Source organism: Dendrobates tinctorius, unplaced genomic scaffold (assembly GCF_039654945.1).
Source record: "Dendrobates tinctorius isolate UK_male_01 unplaced genomic scaffold, ASM3965494v1 ptg000007l, whole genome shotgun sequence".
Lineage (NCBI taxonomy): Eukaryota > Metazoa > Chordata > Amphibia > Anura > Dendrobatidae > Dendrobates > Dendrobates tinctorius.
The window spans coordinates 20,338,753-20,366,644 of NW_027361675.1; the positions used below are offsets into that span (position 1 = coordinate 20,338,753).

The window sequence follows — 27,892 nt, forward strand, 5'->3', positions numbered from 1 at the left end:
GGCATATTCTATGCAGCATCTTATGGGGCCATCAAGATATATGGAGCAGCATATGGGGCATATTGTCTATGGAACATCTTATGGGGCCATTATTAAGCTTTGTGCAGCATTACATGGGGCGTATTTTGTATGGAGCATCTTATGGGCCCATAATGAACTTTATGGAGCATTATATGGGGCATATTTTGTATGTAGCATCTTATGTGGCTTTCATGAACTGTATGGAGCAATATATGGGGCTCCTGATTCAATATGAATAATCAAAAACATTTAACCTACTGATTTCTCAATATTACTTTTATTGGCATCTATTTTTTTTTTATATTTACCAGTAGCTGCTGTATATTCCACCCTAGGCTTATACTCGAGTCAATAAGTTTTCAGTTGTTTTTTTTTCCTTTTTTTTAGGGGCCTCGGCTTATACACCAGTATATACGGTACTTTTATCTGAAAAGACCACTGAACAATAATCCAGTTCTTTTTCTCCTTGACCCAGGTAAGATGCTTTTGGCATTGTCTATTGGTCATGAGTGGCTTGACACAACGAATGCGACACTTGTAGCCCATGTCCTGGATACATCTGTGTGCTGGCTCCTAAAGCAATGACTCCAACTCCTTCTGAATCTCCCCCAAATTTTTGAATGGCCATTTCTTAATCCTTTCAAGGCTGCGGTTATCCCTGTTGCTTGTGAACCTTTTTCTACCACACTTTTTTACTTCCACTCAACTTTCTATTACTATGCTTGGATACAGCACTCTGTGAACAGCCAGCTTCTTTAGCAATGGCCTTTTGTGGTTTACCCTCCTTGTGGAGTGTGTCAATGACTGCCTTCTGGACATATGTCAAGTCAGCAGTCTTCCCCATGATTGTGGAGCCTACTGAAACAGAATAAAGGACCTTTTTAAACACCTAGGAAGCCTTTGCAGGTGTTTTTTGTTAATTATTCTAATTTACTGAGAGAATGACTTTTGGGTTTTCATTGGCTGTAAGCCATACTCATCAACATTAACAGAAATAAACACTTGAAATAGATCACTCTGTTTGCAATGGCTCTACATGAGTTTCACTTTTTGTAATGAAAAATTGAAATAAATTAACTTTTTTATGATAATCTAATTTTGAGAGAAGCAACTGTATTTGTATATTTCCAGACCTTTTTCTTTTTATTAGAATTAACTTGCACACAATATTTTAATATCGGTATAGGCTTTTATTAAACGCTTTATTTCTCTTCTTACAAAATCCATACATAGAAACCAGAGCGCATTCTTTTAAAAATAAAAAGTGCAAAGACTTGCGTAAAGTTATGAACAGCTTGCAATACACGTATTTATCCAACATTCATGAGTGGCAAAAGAGGCCTCAAAAAAGTCATATGTTTACTGGGAATGTGCATTACAAAATAGGAAAAAGAAGGAATCGGTGGGTGCTCCTCATTGCCATAAATCTTCAGTTCGACCAAACTTGAAAACGAGCCCCCTGAGAAAGAAAAGAAATCTACTTTACATAATGAAATGGTGTCATTTTACAGTTAGGTCCATATATATTTGGACAGAGACAACTCTAATTTTGGTTCTAGACATTACCACAATGAATTTTAAACAAAACAATTCAGATGCAGTTGAAGTTCAGACTTTCAGCTTTCATTTGAGGGTAAAAAGAGAGATGGCGGGGTGGCTCAATTGAATTGATCAATTTTTTTGCTAAATATCTCATTTTGAATACAGTTAGATGTTATGTGCAAATGCACTTTATGTTATGCGTTCTGACCTTGGCAACGCTGGCTTCTCTTTTCTTTTTTTGTACATTGGTATGTGGCTGACCACCACTGTTGCCGTGCGCGCTGGGTTGTGTTCGCCATTTTTTCTGTGTTCACTGTGATGGATCTAGGCTGCTGTGCACACATACACAGCAGCCCCACCCTGCCCCAAGCTTTATATAATTGTGCACCTGTATCTGAACCTGCATTGCCCTTCATCTATGCTTGCTGGTCAGGCAATGTGTGGAGGCTAAACCTGACACGTCTGTATTCAGACCTGGTTGGCCTTCATCCGCACTTGCCTTTTCTGGCATCATGGGAGCGATCCAGAAATGCTCAGGTACGGATTGCATTTAAAGTGGTCTTGCTTTTAATGTATTTAGGAGGCCGTAATGGCACAGTGTTTATTAAAAACGTAGAGTAGGACCCCCCACATGAGATTGCCTTGGCGCAGCGGGGTGGCTCAATTGAATTGATCAATTTTTTTGCTAAATATCTCATTTTGAATACAGTTAGATGTTATGTGCAAATGCACTTTATGTTATGCGTTCTGACCTTGGCAACGCTGTCTTCTCTTTTCTTTTTTCATTTGAGGGTATCCACATTAAAATTGGATGAAGGGTTTAGGAGTTTCAGCTCCTTAACATGTGCCACCCTGTTTTTAAAGGGACCAAAAGTAATTGGACAGATTAAATAATTGTAAATAAAATGTTCATTTCTAGTACTTGGTTGAAAACCCTTTGTTGGCAATGACTGCCTGAAGTCTTGAACTCATGGACATCACCAGACGCTGTTTCCTCCTTTTTGATGCTCTGCCAGGCCTTCACTGTGGTGGTTTTCAGTTGCTGTTTGTTTGTGGGCATTTCTGTCTGAAGTTTAGTCTTTAACAAGTGAAATGCATGCTCAATTGGGTTGAGATCAGGTGACTGAAATGGCCATTCAAGAATATTCCACTTCTTTGCTTTAATAAACTCCTGGGTTGCTTTGGCTTTATGTTTTGGGTCATTGTCCATCTGTAGTATGAAACGACGACCAATCAGTTTGGCTACATTTGGCTGGATCTGAGCACACAGTATTGCTCTGAATACCTCAGAATTCATTCGGTTGCTTCTGTCCTGAGTCACATCATCAATAAACACTAGTCACCCAGTGCCACTGGCAGCCATTCATGCCCAAGCCATCACACTGCCTCCGCCGTGTTTTACAGATGATGTGGTATGCTTTGGATCATGAGCTGTACCACACCTTCGCCATACTTTTCTCTTTCCATCATTCTGGTAGCGGTTGATCTTGCTTTCATCTGTCCAAAGAATATTTTTCCAGGACTGTGCTGGCTTTTTTAGATGTTTTTTTAGCAAAGTCCAGTCTAGCCTTTTTATTCTTGATGCTTAGGAGTGGCTTGCACCGTGCAGTGAACCCTCTGTATTTACTTTCACGCAGTCTTCTCTTTATGGTAGATTTGGATATTGATACGCCTACCTCCTGGAGAGTGTTGTTCACTTGGTTGGCTGTTGTGAAGGGGTTTCTCTTCACCATGGAGACTATTCTGCGATCATCCACCACTGTTGTCTTCCGTGGGCGCCCAGGTCTTTTTGCATTGATGAGTTCACCAGTGCTTTCTTTCTTTCTCAGGATGTACCAAACTGTAGATTTTGCCACTCCTAATGTTGTAGCAATTTCTCGGATGTGTTTTTTCTGTTTTTGCAGCTAAAGGATGGCTTGTTTCACCTGCATGGAGCTCCTTTGACCGCTTGTTTCCTTCACAGCAAAACCTTCCAAATGCAAGCACCATACCTCAAATCAACTCCAGACCTTTTATCTGCTTAATTGAGAATGACATAAGGAAGGGATTGCCCACACCTGTCCATGTAATAGCCTTGGAGTCAATTGTCCAATTATTTTTGGTTCCTTTAAAAACAGGGTGGCACATGTTAAGGAGCTGAAACTCCTAAACCCTTCATCCAATTTTAATGTGGATACCCTCAAATGAAAGCTGAAAGTCTGAACTTCAACTGCATCTGAATTGTTCTGTTTAAAATTCATTGTGGTAATGTCTAGAACCAAAATTAGAAAAATGTGGTCTCTGTCCAAATATATATATGGACCTAACTGTATATGAATAGCATACTACAAAAAAAGTATTTGCCCCCTCTTCTGGATACCTTGTCATACTGCAAACTTGTGACACTGAACGCTTTTTAAGGTTACTTATTTTATAGCGACCAAGTCGTCAAGGGAGAGTGAGCACAGTTTTAAACTATTAGCCTACAAATATAAGGATTTATCCAACCCCATACTGTAAGAAAGACCCCTTAACTTATCAACAGGTTGCCTCAGTCAATAAAGTAAAAACACAAATTAGAGAAATTGGCTAGAAATTTTCCCATCAAGGGTGTCCTTTTAATAAGAAACCACATCATTGCTCCAGGCATGATGCCTCAAGGTTATAAGCAAGAATTTTGTTAAGTAGATTTACTTACCCGAAAAATATGAAAGCATTTTGAAAAAACACAGCTATTCCGGGATAGACCACTGAAGCATCTGCAAGAGAAACAACACAATTTATGCGATTTATTTTTATTATGATTAGAATTATTATTATACGATCCATCTTTTGTTAAATAACTACAAAGTTGCACTCTATCAACCCCATGGGGATCAGGCCATTTCTTATTTTTCTCCTTTCACTTTTCTTCCCTTTCTTTCCAAGAGCAATAACTTTTTATATTTCTACATAATTATATGAGGGCTTTTTTTTTGTGTGTGTGTGATTAGCTGTAAATGAATATCGCATCAATCATTTTTCCACAATATCTATTAAAAACCAGCAAAAATTTCTAAGTGAGGTGAAATGCTGAGAAAAAAATAAAGCAATTCCTCTCTGGGTTTTATTTTTACGGTGTTCATTGTGCAGTAAAAATTACCTGATAATTTGTTTCTTAAGGTCAGTAAGGTCAGATTAGAGCAATATCAAATGTTTATTTTTATTATTTTAGTGGTCAACCCCTTAACCCCTCGAAGCTTTTGCGTTTTTCGCTCCCCTCCTTCCCAGAGCCATAACTTTTAAATTTTTCCGTTAATATGGCCGTGTGGGGGCTTGTTTTTTGTGGGACGACTTGTACTTTTGAATGACAATCATTTTTACCATATCGTGTACTAGAAAACGGGAAAAAAATTTCAAGTGTGGTGAAATTGCAAAAGAAAGTGCAATCCCACACTCGTTTTTTTGTTTGGCTTTTTTACTAGGTTCACTAAATGCTAAAACTGACCTGTAATTATGATTCTCCAGGTCATTATGAGTTCATAGACACCAAACATGTCTAGGTTCTTTTTTATTTAAGTGGTGAAAATTACAAACTTTGCTTTGAAAAAAAAAAAAATTGCACCATTTTCTGATACCTGCAGTGTCTCCTTTCGTGATCTCGGTTTGGGTGAAGGCTTATTTTTGCGTACCAAGCTGACGTTTTTAAAGATACCATTTTGGTGCAGATACAATCTTTTGATCGCCCGCTATTTTGATTCTTTTCTAGCCAAGCCGTTTAGCAATTAGGTTAATCCTTTTGTTTTTTTTTTTAAAGATTAATAGGGCAATTCTAAAGGCAGCGATACCAAATATATGTATGTTTGATTTTATTTTTGTTTTATTTTGAATGGGGCGAAAAGGGGGTGATTTGAACTTTTATATTTTTAGAAACATTTTCTTTTTACTTTTGGCATTCTTCAATAGTCTCCAAGAGAGACTAGACGCTGCCACAACCCGATCGGCTCTGCTACATAGAGGTGATGGTCAGATCACCTCAATGTAGTAGAATTGCTCACTTGCTATGAGCACCGACCACTGGGTGGCGCTCATAGCAATCCAGCACTGACAACCATAGAGGTCTCCAGGAGACCTCCGGTTGTCATGCCAACACACCAGTGACCTGCGATCATGTGACGCGGGTCACCAGTGTGCGTTTTTCCGGCGCGATTGCCGGTAGCGCTTGTTAAAGGGAATCTGTCACCCCTTTTTTGAGATATCATATAATGATATCATTCAATTGTGTGTCACATAAGGATTCTCTTAGTACTTTTGCTTCCCCCTGACCCCGCACCCTTCATACATAAATACCTTTTTTATATCGGTTCAGATGTATATAAACTGCCACGGTCCGGTCCGCTGGGCGGGGCTTATTCACCTGCTCCCCCCTCCCTGTCTTGCTCTACGCATTTCTTCTTGATATCTCAAAAAAAGGGGTGACAGATTCCCTTTAAATGTCACTGTCAGAGTTTGACAGTGGCATTTAACAGGTTAATAGTCGTGGGTGGATCACGATTCCAACCGCAGCTATTGCGGGCATATGTTACCTGTTCAAAACAGCTGACATGGCCCGGGAAAGATGTGGGCTCACCGCCGGAGCCCACATCAAAGGGAGGGAGTCCGACATCGGCATACTATTACGCCCAATGTCGAAAAGGGGTTAAAGAAAATCACAACTTTCATTTTAACCCCTTTCTGATTATCACAGATGACACCCGGTACTATGCGTCAGGGGCGGTCACGGATCGCCCCCGGCACATTAACCCCTGGCACACTGTGATCAAACATGATCGCAGTGTATCGGGGGATTAGGGAAGCATCGGCAGGGAGGGGGCTCCCTCCATGCTTCCCTGAGCAGCAAAATGTGCTGCGCTGCTCGGAAGGTCTCCTTCCCAGCAGGCCCACGGATCAAAGATGGCCGCGGCGGCCTGCAGGGAAGCCTGTGCAGCGCCTGTCAGATCGCTGATCTGACACAGCACTGTTCTAAGTGTCAGATCAACGATCTGACACTTCACAGTAATATCCCCACCTGAGACAAAGTAATAAAGTGAAAAAAAAAAAAAGTGTAAAAATAATTTATAAAAAATCCCTTAATAAATAAAACAATGTCACTTGCCCGAAAATGGTACCAATAAAAATGTCAACTCATCCCGCAAAAAATAAGACCTCACATGACTCGGTGGGTCAAAATATGGAAAAATTATAGCTCTCAAAATGTCGTGATGCAAAAACTATTTTTACAATAAAAAGCGTCTTTTAGCGTGCGACAGCTGCCAAACATAAAAACCCGCTAAAAATAGTAAATCAAACCACCCTTTATCACCCCTAGTTAGGGAAAAATAATAAAATTTAAAAAAAAGTATTTATTTCCATTTTCCCATTAGGGCTAGAGTTAGGTTTAGGGTTAGGGCTGAGATTAGGGTTAGGGGTGTGTTGGGGGGTTTCCACTGTTTAGGCACATCAGGTGCCCTCCAAACGCAACATGGCGTCTGATCTCAATTCCAACCAATTCTGCGTTGAAAAAGTCAAACGGTGCTCCTTCCCTTCCAAGCTCTGCCATGTGCCCAAACAGTGGTTTACCCCACATATGGGGTATCAGCCTACTCAGGACAAAATGCACAACAACTTTTGGGGTCCAATTTCTCCTGTTACCCTTGGGAAAATAAAAAAATTGGGGACTACAAGATCATGTTTGTGGAAAAAATATGATTTTTCTATTTTCACGCCCGGGCGTTATAAACTTCTGTGAAGCCCTTGGGGGTTCAAAGTGCTCACCACCATCTAGATAAGTTCCTTGGGGGTCTATTTTCCAAAATGGGGTCACTTTGGGGGGATTTTAACAGTTTAGGCACATCAGGGTCTTTCCAAACGCAGCATGGCGTCCGATCTCAATTCCAGCCAAAAAAGTCAAATGGCGCTGCTTCCCTTCCAAGCTCTGCCATGCGCCCAAATAGTGGTTCCCCCCCACATATCAGGTATCAGCGTACTCAGGACAAATTGCACAATAACATTTGCAGTCCAATTTCTCCTGTTACCCTTGGTAAAATAAAAAAATTGGACCTGAAGTAATTTTTTTGTGAAAAAAAGTTAATTTTTTTTTTTTTTTTAAACATTCAAAAAATTCCTGTGAAGCACCTGAAGGGTTAATAAACTTCTTGAATGTGGTTTTGAGAACTTTGAGGGGTGCAGGTTTTAGAATGGTGTCACTTTTGGGTATTTTCAAATCATATAGACCCCTCAAAGTGACTTCAAATGTGATGTGGTCCCTAAAAATAAAATGGTGTTGTAAAAATGAGAAATCGCTGGTCAAGTTTTAACCCTTATAACTTCCTAACAAAAAAAAAAAATTTTGGTTCCCAAATTGTGGTGATGTAAAGTAAACATGTGGGAAATGTTACTTAAGTTTTTTGAGTGCCAAATCTCTGTGATTTAAGGGCATAAAAATTCAAAGTTGGAAAATTATTCACAAATAAACCCAAGTTATATGAATGAAATTTTACCACTAACATGAAGTACAATATATCATGAGAAAACAGTGTCAGAATCACCGGGATCCATGGAAGCATTCCAGAGTTATTACCTCATAAAGGGACAGTGGTCAGAATTGTAAAAAATGGCCCGGTCATTAACGTGCAAACCACCCTTGGGGGTAAAGGGGTTAAAAAAAGTATTTTGCAGAGTTATTTCTAAAACCCATTTTATTTATTTTTATGTCAATGGAGCTGTTAGGGCTTGTTTTCTGCGTGCCAATCAGATATTTTTATTGATATCATTTTGTGGTACATTTGATGTTTTGATTGCTTATTCTTGAGGTTTAGTTACCAAAAAAAGCAATTCAAGCATTACGTTTTCTTATTTTTTTCCCAGTGTTTAATGTACAGACTACATTTATATTTTCATTGATTGGACTTTTGAAGAAGTGGTGACATCAGAAATATATATTTTTTAATTTCTTTATTTTGTATTGGGAAAAGGAAAAGAGGGTGATTCAAGTTTTATTTTATATTTTTTCATTACTACTTTTTTAGTTTCCCTAGTGTATTTGAACCTGGGATAATTTGATAACGTCTATGGTATGACGCAAAAGTTCTGTATTGCAGTATATAGTAAAATTGACAAATTCCCATCATAGAAATGACATTGGCCTTGAGTAGGCCTCTGGCCACCATGGTAGTGCACTGGTGGTACCCACCAGGATTGCAATGTGGAGGGGAGTGAGAGAGGGCTGTGGGCATCAGAATTCATCATTCACTTTTTTTACCTCTTGAATGCTGTCAGACAGAGATTGACAGTGTTGTTTAAGGGGTTAAGCAGCCAACTTTACTACTGTGGGAAGTTGATGACTGTATGACAGAAGTTTAGTGTGATCTGTCAAAGAAGTGTATTTGTGGTGTTATGGAGGTGTATTTGTGCAAAGCCAAGCAAACTTACTTTTGGCAACATAACCTCCAAACAATATCCACATGGAAGCAATCAGAGAGCCAAAGGCCAACATGAATCCTATGAATAGCCAAATTCGAGCTCCTAGAAAAATGGCAATGAAAAATACATCAGGAGAGATCTTTAGATTAATTTATCAAATACAGAAACCTGGCTGCTGACAAACTGTTAGGGTATATTCCCAGGATCATTGTTGAGGCTTCCACACAGCTGAATTTACTAATTAATCCTGCACATCAGCTCACTTGCGTTTTTCCTTTCATTTTTGCAGCATGCATTTTTGTCTCTCTTTGGTATGTTATTAGATGTGTAAATAGATAGATATCCACGAGATATATAATTAGTGCCACAAATGTGTGGTTTACTATACATGGATTAACCTAATACATTTTAAAAAAACAACGACGTGGGGTCCCACCTATTTTTTGATAACCAGCCAAGGTAAAGCAGACAGCTGCGGGCTCATATTACCAAACTGGGAAGATACATGGTTATTTTGCCCTTCCCAGCCTACAAATACCAGACTGCAGCCAGTTCTGTTGCTTTTTACGGCTCTTCCCGATTGCCCTGAGGGAAATCGCAGCAATGGCAGTTGCGTTTCGTGTCAAATGTGAATTGTCAAAAACCACAGCTGGCATCAACCACTGGGGTTAGTAATGGAGAGGTGTCTTTCAGACACCCCATTACTAACCCGGTAATAAAAAATAAATCATCGCTGGGTTTCGCTAACTGCAATGAAACCTGGCGGCTCTGATAAGCATCATAGTCCGTACTCAGCACCTGTGAATAGTGGTCACTTTCCTGCTATTCACAGTCACGGAGACAGATTCAAGGAACGTGGACTACATCGGACCTGTAACGCAACATTTTGGATAATAAATTGGTGAACGAGCGAATGTCTATGGTCTTTTATCTTTTTCAAGTATCCAATTCTGGACTATTTTGGATTCAGTGGAAATGAACCTGTGTGGTATTTATTTATTTTTGGTCACTAAATTGGTGACTGAGGGATAGTGTGGGGGAGTATTTATTCAAATTAAGTGTTTTTTTTGTGTGAACATTTTTATTTTTGATTGCCGGGTTAGTAATGGGGTTGATGCCAGCTGTGATTGTTGACAAATTAGAGCTGTCATCAACCCCAACTACCATTACCCCAATTGTCACCGCACCGCACCAGGGCAATCAGGAAGCGTTGGGCAGCCTTATAATGTAACTTTGTAGCTGTCTGCTTTACATTGGCTATTTACCAAAAATAGGTGGGGGGACTCCATGTATTTTATTAATTATATATTAAAACCAGGCTTAAAAACATCTGTGTAAATGCACTTATAACACATTTGCATTTTTTTTTTTTAAACTGCGGATTTACCGCATCTAATGCATGTCTATGGGGAAATTCTGCACAGAAGACTGAACGTTCCTGCAAGAGAAAGTGACATGCTTGGAAACTCGCATGTAGGTGAGTTTACAGAGTTAAAAAGAATCACAGTGAGCATTGGATTTCTATTAATCCCATCTACTGTGAATGTACTGTACAACTCAGCGTTTTAGAAGCAGCAAAAATTTGCTGCGTTCAGACCGCTATTATTACTGAATGTGGGCACGCAGCCTTATGGTAACTTTATGAACTATTGCTTAATTCATAAAACAGTACATTCATGGTACACCCCTTCCTGCATCACATATTTAATGCACTGACTAGAAGTACTTCCAAGAGCAGTGCCCACACCAGAAGAAGGGCATATCGGCTATATAGTATACAGCTGTACTGGATGGAATAGGAGATCATTCTAATCCCTGATGTTTAAAGGTGATGTTCATGCTTACACAATCCCCTCTCAATCACTACCTTCCCGCCCCTTATAAAATAACGACACCTATACTCAACTCTGGTGCCATTCCAATGGTGTCGACACTTGCTCTCGCGGGGCTCGTGTGCCATTGTTGGGTCACGCAAGCCCTACAGCTAACACTGCGCAACTAATTTCAGGGAAGATCTTGTCCAGTGAGAACGTTTTATTGTATTTTATAGACTTTAATATGCTGAACATAAATATGTGCTCCAAAAGTTTGTATCACGTAAGGTTTTTAAGAAACAACAGTTTATAGTCTACATTATGAGCATATTAGGTCCATTATTCTGCATGGAGCACCACATGGGATCCATTATTCGGAGTGGCTCTAAGAAGAATTTCAAGGTCCTGGACAGGGCCGGACTGAGACCAAAAAGCAGCCCTGGCACAAAAAAAATTCACCAGCCCACATACAATGAATGTCCTCACCCAAATTGTAGAACATTGGCAGGTTGTGCCAACTTTTGCTTTACCTCACACATACACACGTATCACACAGCTCACACAAGTAGCTCACACAAGTAGCTCACACACACACAGCTCACACGTATCACACACACAGCTAACACGTATCACACACACACACACACGTAGCTCACACACATCACACAGCTCACATACACAAGTAGCTCACACACATGTATCACACAGCTCACGCTCACACACACAGCTCACACGTATCACACACGCATGTATCACACAGCTCCCGATCATACAACTCACACAGCTCACGCTCACACACAGCGCTCACATACACACAGCTCACACACGCATGTATCGCATGTATCACAGCTCACACACGTATCTCACACGTATCTCATACACACACGTATCACACACACAAGTAGCTCACACACAGCGCACGCTGACACGCATGCATCACACAGCTCACGCTCACACACAGGTCACGTTCACACACACGCATGTATCACACAGCTTACACACACAAGTAGCTCACACACACACACAGCTCACACGTATCACAGCTCACATACACAAGTAGCTCAAAGCTCACAGACACACGTATCACAGCTCACACACATAAAGTAGCTCACACACGTATCACACAGCTCACACGTATCACACACGCATGTATCACACAGTTCAAACACACACACGTATCACACAACTGACACACTCAAGTAGCTCACACAGCTCACGCTCACACACACATACAAGTAGCTCACACTCACACACAAGTAGCTCACACATGCATGTATCACACAGCTCTCACAGTCTCACACACACATACACACAGCCTCACACATACAGCCTCACACATACACATCCACACACAGCCTCACACATACACACACAACCTCACACATACACAGCCACACACATACAGCCTCACATATACACACATACAGCCTCACACACACAGCCTCACACACATACACAGCCACACACAGCCACACATGTATCTCACACAGCTCACACACGTCAGTCTCACACATAGCCACACATGTATCTCACACAGCTCACACACGTCACACAGCTCACATGTATCTCACACACGTATCTCAAACACACAAGTAGCTCACACACAGCACACGCTCACACATGCATGCATCACAGCTCATGCTCACCCACACGCATGTATCACACAGCTTACACACACAAGTAGCTCACACGTATCACAGCTCGCTCACAGCTCACACACACACGTATCACAGCTCACACCAAAAAGAAGCTCACACACACATATCACACAGTTCACACACAGCTCACGCTCACACACACAGCTCACACGTATCACGATCACACACACAAACACATAGCTCACACACACACACAAGTAGCTCACACCCACACACAAGTAGCTCACACACGTATCTCACACACACACGCATCACACAGCACACACACAAGTAGCTCACACACAGTGCACGCTCACACGCATGCATCACAGCTCACGCTCACAGTTCACGAACACGCATGTATCACACAGCTTACACACACAAGTAGCTCACGCTCACACAGCTCACACGTATCACACACACGTATCACACAGCTCACACACACAGCTCAGACACACACACATGTATCACACAGCTCTCACACACAGCCTCACACACACATACACACATCCACACACATTCACACAACCTCGCATACACACAGCCTCACACATACACACACACACAGCCTCACACATACACATAGCCTCACACACACAGCGCCACACTCACACATACACACACAGCCTCACACATACACACAGCCACATACACACACAGCCACACACACAGCCACACACACAGCCACACACACAGCCACACACACAGCCACACACATAGCCACACACATACAGACAGCTCTCACACACTCTCCTCTGTGGTGCAGGAGAGGCTGGTGTCCACGTGCAGCTTTTCAGCTTCTCCTGCTCACAGCAGCTCTGTCCCTGCACATCCCCCGGTCTCTCCTCTCTACCGGGATACTAGCAGATGAGAGCAGGGGGAGCTGTCACCTGCTGACAGGAGCTCATCTCTCCCTGGGAGCAGCCACCTATGCTGACGTTTGATCTTGAATGATTGCTGCGCTGGCTCTCCCTCAGATTGAGCTGCACAGGAGAACAAGATCCCCGAAGCTTTCATAGCGACGACTCTGGAGGAGAGCAGAGAGGCGTCCTGTGCGCGCCCAGGCGGCCCTTTCAAAGTTCTATCCTATGTGTGCGCACACTCCCCTGCTTGCCGGCACTGACAAGGGCCGCGCTCACACACTTTAGCGGCCGCTGCGGCCCTTATCAGCGTGTGTACCAACAGGAGCTTGAGCTCACACAGGGCCTAGTCAGAAGTTTTAAAGGGCCAGTGGCCCATTTTGTAGTTCAGAGCCGCCGGCCCACCGGGAATCTGCCCGGTTCACCAGATTATCAATCCGGGCCTGGTCCTGGAGCTGCTTAACCGGTCTTCACACCTGAACCCAACAGAAAATCTTTGGAGGGAGCTGCTTCCGGCACAAAAATTTAAGTAGTTCTTCTTTCTTTGATGGCTTGTGACTATCCATCATCCTCTTGATTACATTATTGCCAGAACTGTGTGTGTGTGTGTGTGTGTGTGTGTGTATGTGTATGTATGTGTATATATATATATATACACATACACACACACATATGTATCTGGCAAAAATTAAGAGACCACTGCAGTTTTATAAAAATCAGCTTCTCTACATGTCTGACAGCCATTCCATGCCAGTGTCAGTTGAATGCCAACCAGAGTAGACCTCATTCTACTTAATGTGCTTCTGATTAGGTGATCACCTGAACCAAATCTTATTTAATGAAGTATAAAAAAAAACTCTGCTGTGGTGTTCACAATCCTCTTGCAATTGGACAAGCTGGATGGTAAAAAAAAAGTGCTAGTAATATCCCAAAAGTAATAGGAATGAAAAAATAACTTTTAATCATATTAAAGGAGTTGAAGAAAGGTCTTGAGTGAGAAAATGAAGGGCACAATTCTGACTTTACTAGCAGAGGGATACAGTGAGCGTCATGTTGCCTCCATCCTTAAAATTACTAAGATGGCAGTCCTTACAACAAGGTCAAGCAGCAGCTATTGGGGACAACAAAGTTACAGACCAGCAGAGGGCAAAAACGACTTTCCATTGACCGGGATGACCGTCATCTTACTGGATGTCACGCAGCAACCGCAGGATGACATTAAGTGACCTATAAAAGGAATGGCAAAATGGCAGCTGGGGTGAAGTACACAGCAAGAACAGTTCGTAACAGGCTCCTAGAGGCAGGGCTCAAGTCATGTAAAAGCTATAAAAAAGCAAAGGAGAGCCAGGCTGAAATTTGCCAAAGACCATAAGGATTGGACCATAGAGGACTGGAGTAAGGTAATCTTCTCTGATGAGTTTAATTTTCAGCTTTGCCCAACACATGGTTGTCTTAGGGTATGTTTCAACATAGTGCATTCCTTGCGCTTTGGACGGAGCGGAAAGCCCGCTCCGCCCAAAGCCCCAACCCCTTCTGTACGCACGGTGATTCCGGATGTGCTCATTGAACACATCCGGAATCGACGCAGCGTATACATAGAGTAGGCTATTTACCTTGCGGAGATTGAGCGTCTCAGCAAGGTAAACAGACATGCTGCGATCTAAAAAGACGAGCTGCATGTCCGGTTTTGTGAGTGTGTCACCCGCGTATTAGGACGCATAGTGGAGTCGGGATTTCATAAAATCCCCTCCACTATGCTGTGACATAAGGATGCTGCGGATTAAACGCTGCGGCTGTACGCAGTGTTCAATCCGCAGCAAATCCGGATGTAATACGCCAAGTGGAAACATACCCTCAAGGTTAGACGGAGACCTGGAGAGGCATACAAGCCACAGTGTCTTGCACCCACTGTGAAATTTGGTGGACGATTGATGATGATCTGGGGATGCTTCAGCAAGGCTGGAATTGGGCAGGTTAATATTTGCGAAGGACGTGAATCAAGCCGCATACAAGGTTATCCTGGAAAAGCCGTTGATTCCTTCTACTCAGGCAATGTCCCCCAACTCTGAGGACTGTTTTTTCCAGCAGGACAATGCGCCATGCCACACAGCTAGGTCAATCAATGTGTGGATGAAGGACCATCACATCAAATCCCTGTTATGGCCAGCCTTATCTCCAGACCTGAACCCCATTGAAAACCTCTGGAATGTAACCAAGAGGAAGATGGATAGTCACAAGCCATCAAACAGAGAAGAACCGTTTAAATTTTTGTACCAGGAGTGGCATAAGGTCACCCAAAAGCAGTGTAAAAGACTGGTGGAAAGCATGCCAAGACGCATGAAAGCCGTGATTAAAAGTCATGGTTATTCCACAAAATATTGATTTCTGAACTCTTCCTGAGTTAAAACATTAGTATTGTTGTTTCTAAATGATTATGAACTTATTTTCTTAGCATTATTTGAGGTCTGCAAGCACTGCATTTTTTTGTACTTTTGACCATTTCTCATTTTCTCAAAATAAATACTAAATTTAGTGCGTGGAAATTCGAAGAAATGTTGTCAGGAGTTTATCGAATAAAAGAGTAATTTACATTTTACTCAAAAATATACCTATAAAGAGAATAATCAGACAAACTGAAAATTTTACAATGGTCTCTTAATTTTTGCCAGAGCTGTAGAAATATATATATATATATATATATATATATATATATATTATTACAAATGCCAATTGGATACATCATCTGCCCCCCCCACTTAATTAACTGTGTGTATATATTTCTTACAAATAACTTTATCACAGTAACAGACACATACACAGCCTATTTCATTACCTGTTTGTCCCAAAGTTCCCTCGCTATAGCCGTCACCACGGACCTGGCCATTGGACACTGCATTTATCCTGCAGAATATAATGCACTGAAATAATCACCCTTTTGTAGTGCCTACTCAAAGTGACTTTGGGTAACTGTGAAATCTCCATCATTCTTTTACTGGAGACCTGACACCAAGTCTCATATGTTAGTTTTAGTTATATTATTTGTGAAACCATTCTAAAGCATAACTTCTTAAAATATCTCTGCATTGAGTTAAATGTCTAATACATTTCCAAGAGAAATAACAAGGGGAAACTGTCATTAGGCTCATGCAGCATGAATCAGAGCCTGGTTGCACGATTGCAGCCTAGATGTTATTTCTTTGAATCGCAGCACTGTTTCAGAGAACACATAATTTGATAAGTCATCTGGAGACTATATGGAGAGACCGGACAAATTCAGTGCGGCTTTTCGCAGCAGCTCCAGTTGACAGGTGTCTCTAGTGTGTTTATAGGCAGAGATCTGTTAAACAAATGTAGAAGGGCAGTGAAAAGCCAGCCATAGGCTTCATCGGACTAGTCACATCTCTCCATATGGTCCCTGGTTGGCATTTCAAACTATGTTTTATTCGTGCAGCCAAGCTCTGATCCATGCTGCCCCTAGTTCAGGTAGCATGAATCTAGGAACAGGATCCCTCTGATAAATAACTGGGTGTTGCCATTCCCCTTCTCAATAGGATGTGTCCAAGGTGCTATCCTAAAATGCTCGTGTCCTAATCGAGTATTTTTGGCATGCTTAAAAAAAACGTGACTTGCTGTGGCTGCATGTCTCGTGGCTGTTCAATAGCCGCAACACATGCAGGGATTGCTTGTTTGTTAGGCAGGCACGAGACATGCAGCCGCAGCAAGTCACTTTTTTCTTAAGCATGCCAAAAATACTCGATTAGGACACGAGCATTTTAGGATCATTCCTTATCAAAACACGCTCGCTCATCACTAGTTCCTTATATGACATACCATTGTAACAACTGATTGGATAATCAAAGACTGTGAAAAGACACATCCCTTTGACTTAGAGAATAGTAACACCCAGTTGGCAATTTACTCATACATTTCAAAGAATTGTAACAAAGCAAGGAAAAAAAAAATAAGATAGTGTTGTTTTATAAGGAATACAAGTACTTAATAAATCAGAGGTTAGTAGCACTGACAGGTTAACATTATATTTTCTCCATTAAACAAAATGTTAGCGTGATAATAAAAGACAGCTTTTAACCCCTTTCTGGCATCAGACGTAATAATCCATCCCTGTGCCTATTTGACCAGGGACTGATTATTACTTCTGAGCGATCGTCCGCACACATGGGGGGGGATTCTGACACCCGGCACTAAGTGCCAGGAGCGGTCACATACGGCTCCCGGTACTTAAGCTCCCGAAATGCTGGGATCAAATGAGATCGCAGGATTCTGGGAGCCGGCAGAGGGCTGACAGCCCCTCTGCCTTTGGAACGGAGACCCAGCGGCGTGACGCGGGATCCCGATTGTTGCCACTGTGACTCAATGTCGTCATGACGACATCTAGGTCACCAGACCTAGAAATTGCTGACCATGCCCACTGCATGATGAGCAAGTTTGTCTGTCAGTGCAGAGCTGACAGTTTGAACAGCATGGGGAGGCTGCTGCATCACCATGCAATAGAAGCGATCAGCCTGCAGAAAATGATTGTCCCATAGTGGGATAAATTAAAAAAGCTAGAAGTAAAAAAAATGTAAATACCGGTAAAAATATTTTTAAAAAAATATTGAAAAGTAGTAAAAAATAAAAATCAAAAGATATTGAATCTCTAAATAAATATTTGAATGAAAAAAAAAATATAAACAATAAAAGTACATATATTTGGTATCGCCGCCTCCACAACGACCCAACCTATAAAATTGTCCCATTAGATAACCCCTTTAGTGAACACATAAAAAAAAAAATTAATAACATGGCAAAAAACAACGCCTTATCATACTGCCGAAAAAAAGTGGAATAACACGTGATCAAAAAGACTGATATAAATTAATATGGTACTGCTGAAAATATCATCTTGTCCAGCAAAAAATGAGCTGCCAAACAGTCATCAGCAAAAATATAAAAAAGTTATAGCTCTCAAAATAAAATGATGCAAAAATAATTACTTTTTCTATAAAATAGTTTTTATCGTATAAAAATACCAAAACATCACTGTAATCGCACTTATCTAAAGAAAAAAAACTGTCATCAATTTTACCACACACGGAACGGCATAAACACCCCCCCCCCCCCCAAAAAAAAATATCCGAATTGCTGGTTTTTGTTCATTCTGCATCCTAAAAATCGGAATAGAAAGTAATCAAAAAATGTCTTGTGAACGAAAATTGTACCAATAAAAACAACTTGTCGTGCCACAAAAAACAAGCCCTCACATGACTCTGTGGGCCAAAATATGGAAAAATTATAGCTCTCAAAATATGGTGATGCAAAAACTAAAGTTTTACCACTACCATGAATTACAATATGTCACGTCAAAACAATGTCAGAATCACCGGGATCCATGGAAGCGTTCCAGCGTTATTACCTCATAAAGGGACAGTGGTCAGAATTGTAAAAATTGGCCCGGTCATTAACGTTACTTCAAACCACCCTCGGGGGTAAAAGGGGTTAAAACAGAAGGAGAAAAAAGATGATTAGGGTCACTTACATTAAAAAGGCTACAGTAGCTATGACTCCACAGGCATGGTATGAGTGGTTCAGTTCTGTTTCCAAAGGGTAATTTACAGCCGCATCAATGATGATCCACCAACCTGTAAAAAACTAGACATACAAAACGCCAAGTTTAGATTACTATTAAACACATGTAACTGTATAACTCCTGAAAACAGAACATAACTTGCTTGGCTCTCAAGGTTGTTTCCCTGCCCAGTTGCTGGACTCTTTAGCTTGATTTTAGCTGTCTGATAATCCTTGTCAGATGCCTGATGTCACATAGACAAAATTGTCAGGCACCTGTCAAGGAAATCAAACAGTGAGCCATCAAGCTAGAGGCTGGTTCTGGGTGGGGGTAACACCATCGGGAGGCTGTGGCTACCTAAGTGCCCGGTCACACCCAGAGGACTTACTGCATCATGTACAAATAGATTAAAATGTGAATTTCTCTAAAATGCAGTGACAAATAGAAGATATAAAAGTGTCTGTAGATTTACATTTCAAAAACCTGTATGTCCATATATGTGATTTGGGGACTGGATCTTACTGGCAGGTCTCATTAAAGAAGCCCTCCTCCTATCAACATTGCAGTCATCATATTATATATTACTGTGCACCTACAATTGCTCATTTTGCCTTTCTACCCAGCTAATTATTTTGTTTCCATTAGGTCTATGACATCACATGATTACAACAGATTAGCTGAATCCTAAGCTCTATGAAGAAAGAGAAGGTCAATTTTCTCTGTACAAGTCAGGAGTCATAACTGCAAAAGTCTATGGCAGAGGGAAGGAGGTGAAGAAGGCAATGATTTATGCAAAGACAAGATACTACCGGTTTCTACATAGAGCAGAGAAAAGAGAACAATTAAAGAGAACCTGTCAGCAGGTTTTTGCTATGTAAACTACAGCCAGGGCCATATTTGTGCTATTACACTGATTAAAATGAGGAAGGCTTCTTTAACAATAAGCATTAACTGTGCTTTGTGACAAATAATGTAATTGTGAGAGTCACCCTTTATTCAAACTGCACGACCCTTATCTCCCGTCATCTGTTGGGGGGGAAAGTTGGGAATCTCCCTTACACAATGAATTGCTGGACGATCCTGCTAAAACCCTTTTCGTGTTTTACTTTTGTATGCATTTTTTTTTTAGAGAAGCTTGTAGAAAAAATACAAAGAATGACAAACTCCAAAGTACAAAAAGATCCCCCAGCAAAAAAGAGTAATTTCATAAATCTACTATTTGCAACACTCAGCTGGCATAGTGAAAAAAAATGGCAAAAAAAAAAGTGGCACATTTGCAGAAAGACAGATGTGTGCTGTCATCTTGAAACTGCAACTCCATTGATGAGAAGCTACATAAATGATGTACATCCCGGGATAAACCTAATGAAGGTGACTTACAAGAACTCCTGCTCCAATGGAGGCAATCGTGTTCCTTTTTTCTCCCCAGTCTATGCACTCTGAGCAACGTGCTGTGTCCAAAAAGCCAGACATTCTGAATGCCTACAGTCAGAAATACAGAATACTGAACATTACATAATGTACACCACATATGACCGGACACAGAACAACTAAAAGTAGCCAAACCTAAAGCAAATTCATCCACAACCATTGCAGTCCTGTCCTTTACTTTCTCTGACGTTTGTTTTTGGTAATTACCCCCTCTGTTGCAGTTTGTGTAAAGAGTGTGGATTAAAATACTTTGGCTGGGTTCACATAGTGTTTTCTCCTACTTTCAGTGGCTTACGTCTAAACCCCCGACAAAACAAAACTCGGGCATATGGACCAACAGGGCTCCGTTGGGCATATATCTAAACCCAATTTTGCCGGGGTTCAGACATAAGCCCCCCAGGGCCACTGAATGTAGGAGAAAGTGCTATGTGAACCCAGCCTTACGTTGTGGTCTTCTGCCGTTACCTACGCCGCTCTGGTCCTCTCCTGCAACACATGATCACAATTGTGACCTGCCGACTGACAAAGTGGCTTCTGTATTAGTCTGACACAGAACAAGGCCCTCATATGCCTCCATTAAAAGGATGTTCCCTTCTCTTAATGTAAAAGGATATGGATAGGATCAGGGATACTCAGTGATCCAAGGAATGACGATAACGCAGCCCTAGCATAGCCTTCATTTTTCAGCTTCGCAGACCCACTACAAGTGAGTAGGCATAGTTGGGTGGCCGGAAGCGCAGCTGTAAGGAGAACCTCTCTTCAGTTTTCACCATCGATAAGGGTGTTTTGCCAACTATTCAAAGGGATCGAATATGGATTTAATGAAGTCAATTAATTTTATTATAATAATTAAATGATTACAGAAAATAGGACATAGTGTGATCATGCGTACACTTTTGCATAATATAAATCACAAAGGTAAGGTACTTACATTGCACACTACTCAGAAAAACTTCACCAGGAGTAGCACATCATCAGTCCGGGAACATCAGCTGTGAGAAGCAGAACAGCGAAGACAGAGAAATTCCTGGGATCCACACTCACTGTGGGGTCACGGGCATCCCTTTTTTAGTTCACAGGTTAACAGGGTTTCTGTCTTAGCTGAAGTCTTCCCCAACTTATATCTTGTTTAGAAACAAATGCTTGCATAGCCAAGTATTACACAAGCCCTACCAAGTTCTATTTGTCCGATATACACTGCTCAAAAAAATAAAGGAAACACAAACAACAGAATATAACTCCAAGTAAATCAAACTTCTGTGAAATCAAACTGTCCACTTAGGAAGCAACACTGACAATCAATTTCACATGCTGTTGTGCAAATGGAATAGACAACAGATGGAAATTATTGGCAATTATCAAGACACCCTCCTTAAAGGAGTGGTTCTGCAGGTGGGGACCACAGACCACATCTCATTACCAACGCTTTCTGGCTGATGTTTTGGTCACTTTTGAATGTTGGTTGTGCTTTCACACTCGTGGTAGCATGAGACACACTCTACAACCCACACAAGTGGCTCAGGTAGTGCAGCACATCCAGGATGGCACATCAATGCGAGCTGTGGCAAGAAGGTGTGCTGTGTCTGTGAGCGTAGCGTCAAGAGACTGGAGGCACTACCAGGAAACAGGCCAGTACTCCAGGAGACTTGGAGGGGACCGTAGGAGGGCAACAACCCACCAGCAGGATCGCTACCTCTGCCTTTGTGCAAGAAGGAACAGGAGCACTGCCAGAGCCCTGCAAAATGACCTCCAGCAGGCCAAAAATGTGCATGTGTCTGCACAAACGGTTAGAAACAGACTCCATGAGGATGGTCTGAGGGCCCGACGTCCACAGATGGGGGTTGTGCTCACAGTCCAACACCGTGCAGGACGCTTGGCATTTGCCACAGAACATCAGAATTTGCAAATTCGCAACTGGTGCCTTGTGCTCTTCACAGATGAAAGCAGGCTCACACTGAGCACATGTGACAGAGTCTGGAGACGCCGTGGAGAGCGATCTGCTGCCTGCAACATCCTTCAGCAGGAGCAGTTTGGCAGTGGGTCAGTAATGCTGTGAGGTGGCATTTTTTTGGAGGGCCGCACGGTATTGGGCTGTGAGCACAGCCCCCATCTGTGGACGTTGGGCACTCAGACCATCCTCATGGAGTCTGTTTCTAACCGTTTGTGCAGACACATGCACATTTGTGGCCTGCTGGAGGTCATTTTGCAGGGCTCTGGCAGTGCTCCTCCTGTTCCTCCTTGCACAAAGGCTGAGGTAGCGGTCCTGCTGCTGAATTATTGCCCATCTACGGCCCCCTCCACGTCTCCGGGTGTACTGGCCTGTTTCCTGGTAGCACCTCCAGCCTCTGGACACTACGCTGACAGACACAGCAAACCTTCTTGCCACAGCTCGCATTGATGTGCCATCCTGGATGAGCTGCACTACCTGAGCCACTTGTGTGGGTTGTAGAGTCCGTCTCATGCTACCACGAGTGTAAAAGCACAACCAACATTCATAAGTAACCAAAACATCAGCGAGAAAGCATTGGTACAGAGATGTGGTCTGTGGTCCCCACCTGCAGAACCACTCCTTTACTGAGGGTGTCTTGATAATTGCCAATAATTTCCATCTGTTGTCTATTCAATTTGCACAACAGCATGTGAAATTGATTGTCAATCAGTGCTGCTTCCTAAGTGGATAGTTTGATTTCATAGAAGTTTGATTTACTTGGAGTTATAGTCTGTTGTTTAAGTGTTCCCTTTATTTTTTTTGAGCAGTGTAGTAACCCTCTAGCGGAGTGGCCAACTCCTCAGACGTCAATCAACATCAGACAAATAAATCACTGGATAAAATATGCCAAAGGCTCTCCTGGTACCAAATTTTTTACCATACTATAAACACATTTGTCACTAAACATGGATAACACTATAAACATACGCTTTCCCACGAAAGATTGATAAAGGAGCTATGCGGTCCAGGTGTTGGGAAAATTACAGAAAATACAAGGTTAATATAAGGTGAACTGTTACTGTGTAATATCTTAAAGGTTCCTTAAAGACAGGCTACCAATATGGATTCCTGATGGCCATTAACATCTTATAGTGATGTGTCGTTCGCGAACGATCCGACACGAAGGGCCGGCTCCCTGCTGTGAACCGACACCCCAGTGGGAGACACTAAAATCCCTGATTGGCTCTCACTGGATGTAAAATCCCGATGTTCAGCAGATGTAACTCCGCCCACCCGAACAAAACTCTGCCCACTCAGCAATTTAATTGGTTCCTAGAAAGTGGGCGGGTTTTTGGACGCCAGAACACGTATGCAATAGGGATCCATTTAGGATCCAAAAAGAGCTGGCTCTTTTTGGTGAGCGGAGCCGTGAGAGCCGGATCACCAAAAACAGCCGGACTGCCCATCACTACCATCTTAGCAGTACAGAGGGTCCTGGAGGTAGGATTTTCACCCATCAATCCTTCAAGTTTCCTTCAAGCGTTATTCCTATCTCAGCCTTTCATTGTTTCAAAACCCCGTGCACACGTTTTGGAAAAAAAAAAAAGGCAGCTAAAAAAAAAAAAAAAAGTTACAGCATGCTGCAGATTTACAAATCTAAAAGCCACACAAAAATGAGCATCTTTCACTCTGTGTAATGCAATAGGGTGAAATTTAAAACAAAATCGGCAAATTTAAAAAAAAAAAACAAAATCACAGAATTTGTATGTTAATTTGTGACCAAACCTATAGCAGAAGTTTTATGCACAGTATGAATATCACCTAAACCAGGAGACTCAGATAGGAGGTCCATAGAAATTTCTTGCAGTCAGGGACAAATCATAATGTAGGTAATCTGGAAGAGCCCGAGGCTGCGGAGTAACCGTAGCCTATTTAATTTTTTTCGCCAACACCGGCCGTGCACATCAACCAGGCAGGAAGTGTTGCCTGCAGCCATCTTTGCCTCCAGCCCACGCTCTCTCTGACTCCTCTGGCATAATAATATCATCGCATCATTTAGGATGTACCCGGCTAAGACATGATGGAAGCTGCGCAACAGGGGATTGTCCGGAGAGGTAAGTAATTTTTTTTTTCTAAGTGAGGTAGTGCATGATGTGGTTGGGAAAGAGGTCATGAAACTGTAATGAGTTGGGGGCAGAGGATATGGAATTGCAATGGATTAGGGTGAATAGGAAACAGGATAGGCACTTCTAATGAAATGGGGGGGATAGGACACAGACTAATGAATGATAGGGGGGTGCAAAGTGATTAAATTATATTTTTATTAGCCAGGGGAAAAATGGATAATCATGGTTAATGGGGGCACAATGCTGGCTAATCAATTTATATTTTGATTGGTGGGTGTTACAGTGGCTAATTACGATATATATTAATGGTGTTATGTATATCTGCAGTCAGGGGCGCAGTGGGGACTGTCTCTGAGGCCATACTTGCCGTGTAACCACAGCCTAAATTTAACAGAGCAGCACCCTACTGAATTTTTTTAATAGGCCCTGGACCCACATTATACTTTGAGCCTCCTGGTCTAAACGGTAAAAATAAGTACGCCTACAATTTAATGGTAACCCTCAGAAGGGCGGTAGGGGTCCCAGGCATGCTGTTCCCTTGGTTTGTCCCCTGGTAAGTGTCACTGTGTGAGTAAGGTGACATTCCTGGCAGAGGAGCGGACGCTCAGGTGAGGCTCACATTACTTCACAGGCCTAGCACTGCAGCACAGAGGATTTCAGACGCCTCACTATTAGGGAAACCGGTAGGGTAAGTGCACGTTTGGTTAAATCCGCAGGTCAAAAGACCTGTGTTTTACCTGCAGATTAGCCAGCGGTTTGACACCTCTACAATGGAAAAGGTGTCAAACCGCTACGAATTTCGCACAAAGAATTGACATGCTGCGGATTTAAAACAAGTCCGCAGAATGTGCACAGGGTTTTTTTTATTACCGTTGAATTTAAAGGTACTGTTCACCGCAGCAAAATTGCTGCAGATCCGCAGCAGAATCCGCAACGTGTGCACATAGCCTTAGGCTATGTGCACACGCTGCGGTTTTTGCAGCGGATCCGCTGCGGTTTTGGCCGCTACGGATCTGCAGCAGTTCTGCAGACAGTGTACAGTAGCATGTAAGTCTATGTGATTGACAATCTGCTGTGCACATGCTGCGGATTTTTAACTGCGGAAAAGCTGCGGCTTTGAATCCGCAGAAAGAAATAACATGTCACTTCTTTTCTGCGGATTCTGCTGCGGTTTACCATCTCCTCTATTGTAGAGGTGATAAACCGTGTGGGAGAAGGGGCCCTCGTCGAGTGTCCGGGCCGGAACCAAGGGGACACTCATTTAGGTTCCGGGGCAGGTTGTTTCCGGGGGACAGAGTTCAGGGCCGGACCGTTGAGACTGACAGATGGGCTGGGGGAGGAGCCGATATAAGAGGGGAGGAGAACGCTAGTCACAGTGAGTCAGCAGAACAGGAGAGGTGGAGGAAGGAAGCGCCAGAGCAGAGCGGGGAGAGCAGCGACCAGGGAGACTCACCACAGGCAGAAGGGAGACGCCGACCGTTCAGCCGCGCTCCTAGTGGCCACCAACACGCCCGACTCCGCCCCGCGGGTGCGGGCCGTCCGCTCCCGCGGCAGATGCCGCCCGTCCGCTCACGCGGCAGATACCGCCCCGCGGGTGCGGCCCATCCGCGGCAGCCTCCGACTCGCGGGTGCGGTCTGTCCGCTCCCGCCCGCCGTCTCCGTACCGTGGGTGCAGCCCATCAGCTCCCGCCTGCGGCCGACGACGCCCCGCTCGACTTCGTGGCTGCGGCCTGTCCGCTGCCAGCCGCACCGTTCGGGGCTGCGGCCTCCATTCTCCAGCCCCCAAGCGGCACTGCACCGCCTTGCGGAACTCTTCCGGGGCCTGTTGTGCCCCCACCTCGCCTAAGCACAAACGCCCGAAGTCTTCGTCAGATCCTCGTCGGCTGGCCCCAGCGGCTGTAACGCCGAAGCATCGTCTACCGGACGTCAGAGAGGATAAGTGTCGCTTTTATAACTAAGGACCCATAGTCGGCCATACCGCGGCCCTATAGTGACCGGCCTTTGCCGGGTAAGGCCTGTTTCACACTTCCGTTTTTGTGTCCGCCAAACGGATCCGTTTCCGTTTTTTTAAAAACGGATCCGTTTTTTTGACGGATCCGCGGTAACCGTAATGGAAGTCTATGGGACAAAAAAAACGGATCCTGCAAAAAATGGCGGATCCGTTTTTTTACGGAAAACAACGGATTTTGACGGATTTGAAAAAACGGAAGTGTGAAACAGGCCTTAGACGTGTTCGTATTACCGTGTGTTTCTTGTATTGATCCCCTGCGTGGGCAGTTATTGTTAGCTTGTTCGGTTGCTCAAGACAGCCCCAAAAGGCATCTACAGATAAAAGTTACACCTTAAAGCTCAAACCGTCTCGCGCCTCGTCACTGCATCCCCCCGTACCTGCGAGTACTACAACCGCAGGCCAATCCGCAGCGTGTGCACATAGCCTTAGGCTATTATTATTATTTATATAACGCCATTAATTCCATGGTGCTGAACATGAGAAGGGGGGTTACATACAAAGTTATAGATATCGTTAACAGTAAACAAATTTACGATGACAGACTGGTACAGAGGGGAGAGGACCCTGTCCTTGCGGACTTACATTCTACGGGTCCCTGGATATCACACATGCACTGCATGGAAGGCCCCCTTATACACAGCGGCTCGGGTGGGCAGATTTTACATATAGGGTTAATCATGGACTCATGTGAATCTGTACATTATGGTGATACATAATGAGATTATCACTCCATTACATCCCGGGGGATTACGGTGACCCCGTTTTCGTCCTTCCAGACATGATATGGGGGTGGACAGCACTAAGAGGAGCCAACTATAGGGACAGAATAGTGGTCAGCCATTACAATACCTCCCAAATCACACGTCAGTCAGCCATTATATGTCTCAGTCACAAGGGCAGCTCCTCTCTAACGGCAGACAAGCCCTTCCACATTCAGCTGAGCTGCTGGCAGCGTCCCGTCAGTCTCATGACAAAGGAACACCCGGAGCAGAACGTCACATCGAGCGGCAGGCATTTCCAGTCACTCCCAGAGCGGAGCCGCCGCCATGTAACCCCCATTATTAGTAGTAGCCCCAGAACAACGCAACCACAACAGACCTGCCTGATACCGGCCAAGGATAAACAAGCTGCACGGATACAGTGACGTGTGAGCAGTGCAAGCCAATTCCCAGCGCAGGAAGCGGATATCCGGAAGTCACCGGGCAGCCATCTTGGTTATGGGCAGCTTCCCTGTGACTAATGTGGACAGGGAACTGGATACGTGACGTAGCCTAAGTTATATGATTATCCTGTCACAAAACTGAGGGAGAGGATTCAAATGACATAAAATAAGTCTTCACAACTGCCACCCATCTTCCTATAGGGCCTATAACCCTTACAGAGGCTTGCCAGGCTATATTTTTCTAGATTTTCTAGGCGTTAGCTGCTTAAAGGACAAATCCACGAGAATAAAATCCTTTATTAATGGGACCAAATAGATGGTAATAAAAATGAATACCTCTGTACTGAACACTACCTCCTCTGCTGCTTTCTAT

General features: G+C 43.1%; 1 protein-coding gene across 2 annotated transcripts; it reads right to left on the reverse strand.

The window, feature by feature from the left end:
- Window positions 1–1,190: 1,190 nt before the first annotated feature.
- On the reverse strand, window positions 1,191–27,592 carry TMEM50A (transmembrane protein 50A). Of its 2 annotated transcripts, none has more exons than XM_073572346.1 (7): window positions 27,456–27,592; window positions 20,240–20,341; window positions 18,830–18,942; window positions 16,127–16,194; window positions 8,992–9,084; window positions 4,241–4,301; window positions 1,191–1,480 (listed from the first exon to the last, which is right to left on the reverse strand). In XM_073572346.1, the coding sequence occupies exons 2-7, from the start codon at window positions 20,330–20,332 to the stop codon at window positions 1,435–1,437; spliced, it is 474 nt and encodes a 157-aa protein (XP_073428447.1). In that variant the 5' UTR covers window positions 20,333–20,341; window positions 27,456–27,592; the 3' UTR covers window positions 1,191–1,434. The 2 variants fall into 2 exon arrangements, with proteins under 2 accessions (XP_073428447.1, XP_073428456.1); XM_073572355.1 differs by lacking the exon at window positions 27,456–27,592 and adding an exon at window positions 27,207–27,360.
- Window positions 27,593–27,892: the final 300 nt, after the last annotated feature.

Coding starts and splice junctions, on each gene's coding strand:
- TMEM50A (XM_073572346.1), bottom strand. CDS start 20,332: ATGTCTGGCTTTTTGGACACAGCACGTTGCTCAGAGTGCATAGACTGG. Junction 18,943..20,239: donor CCATTGGAGCAGGAGTTCTT/GTAAGTCACCTT, acceptor TTGTATGTCTAG/TTTTTTACAGGTTGGTGGAT. Junction 9,085..16,126: donor GGGAACTTTGGGACAAACAG/GTAATGAAATAG, acceptor CCATTTTTCTAG/GAGCTCGAATTTGGCTATTC.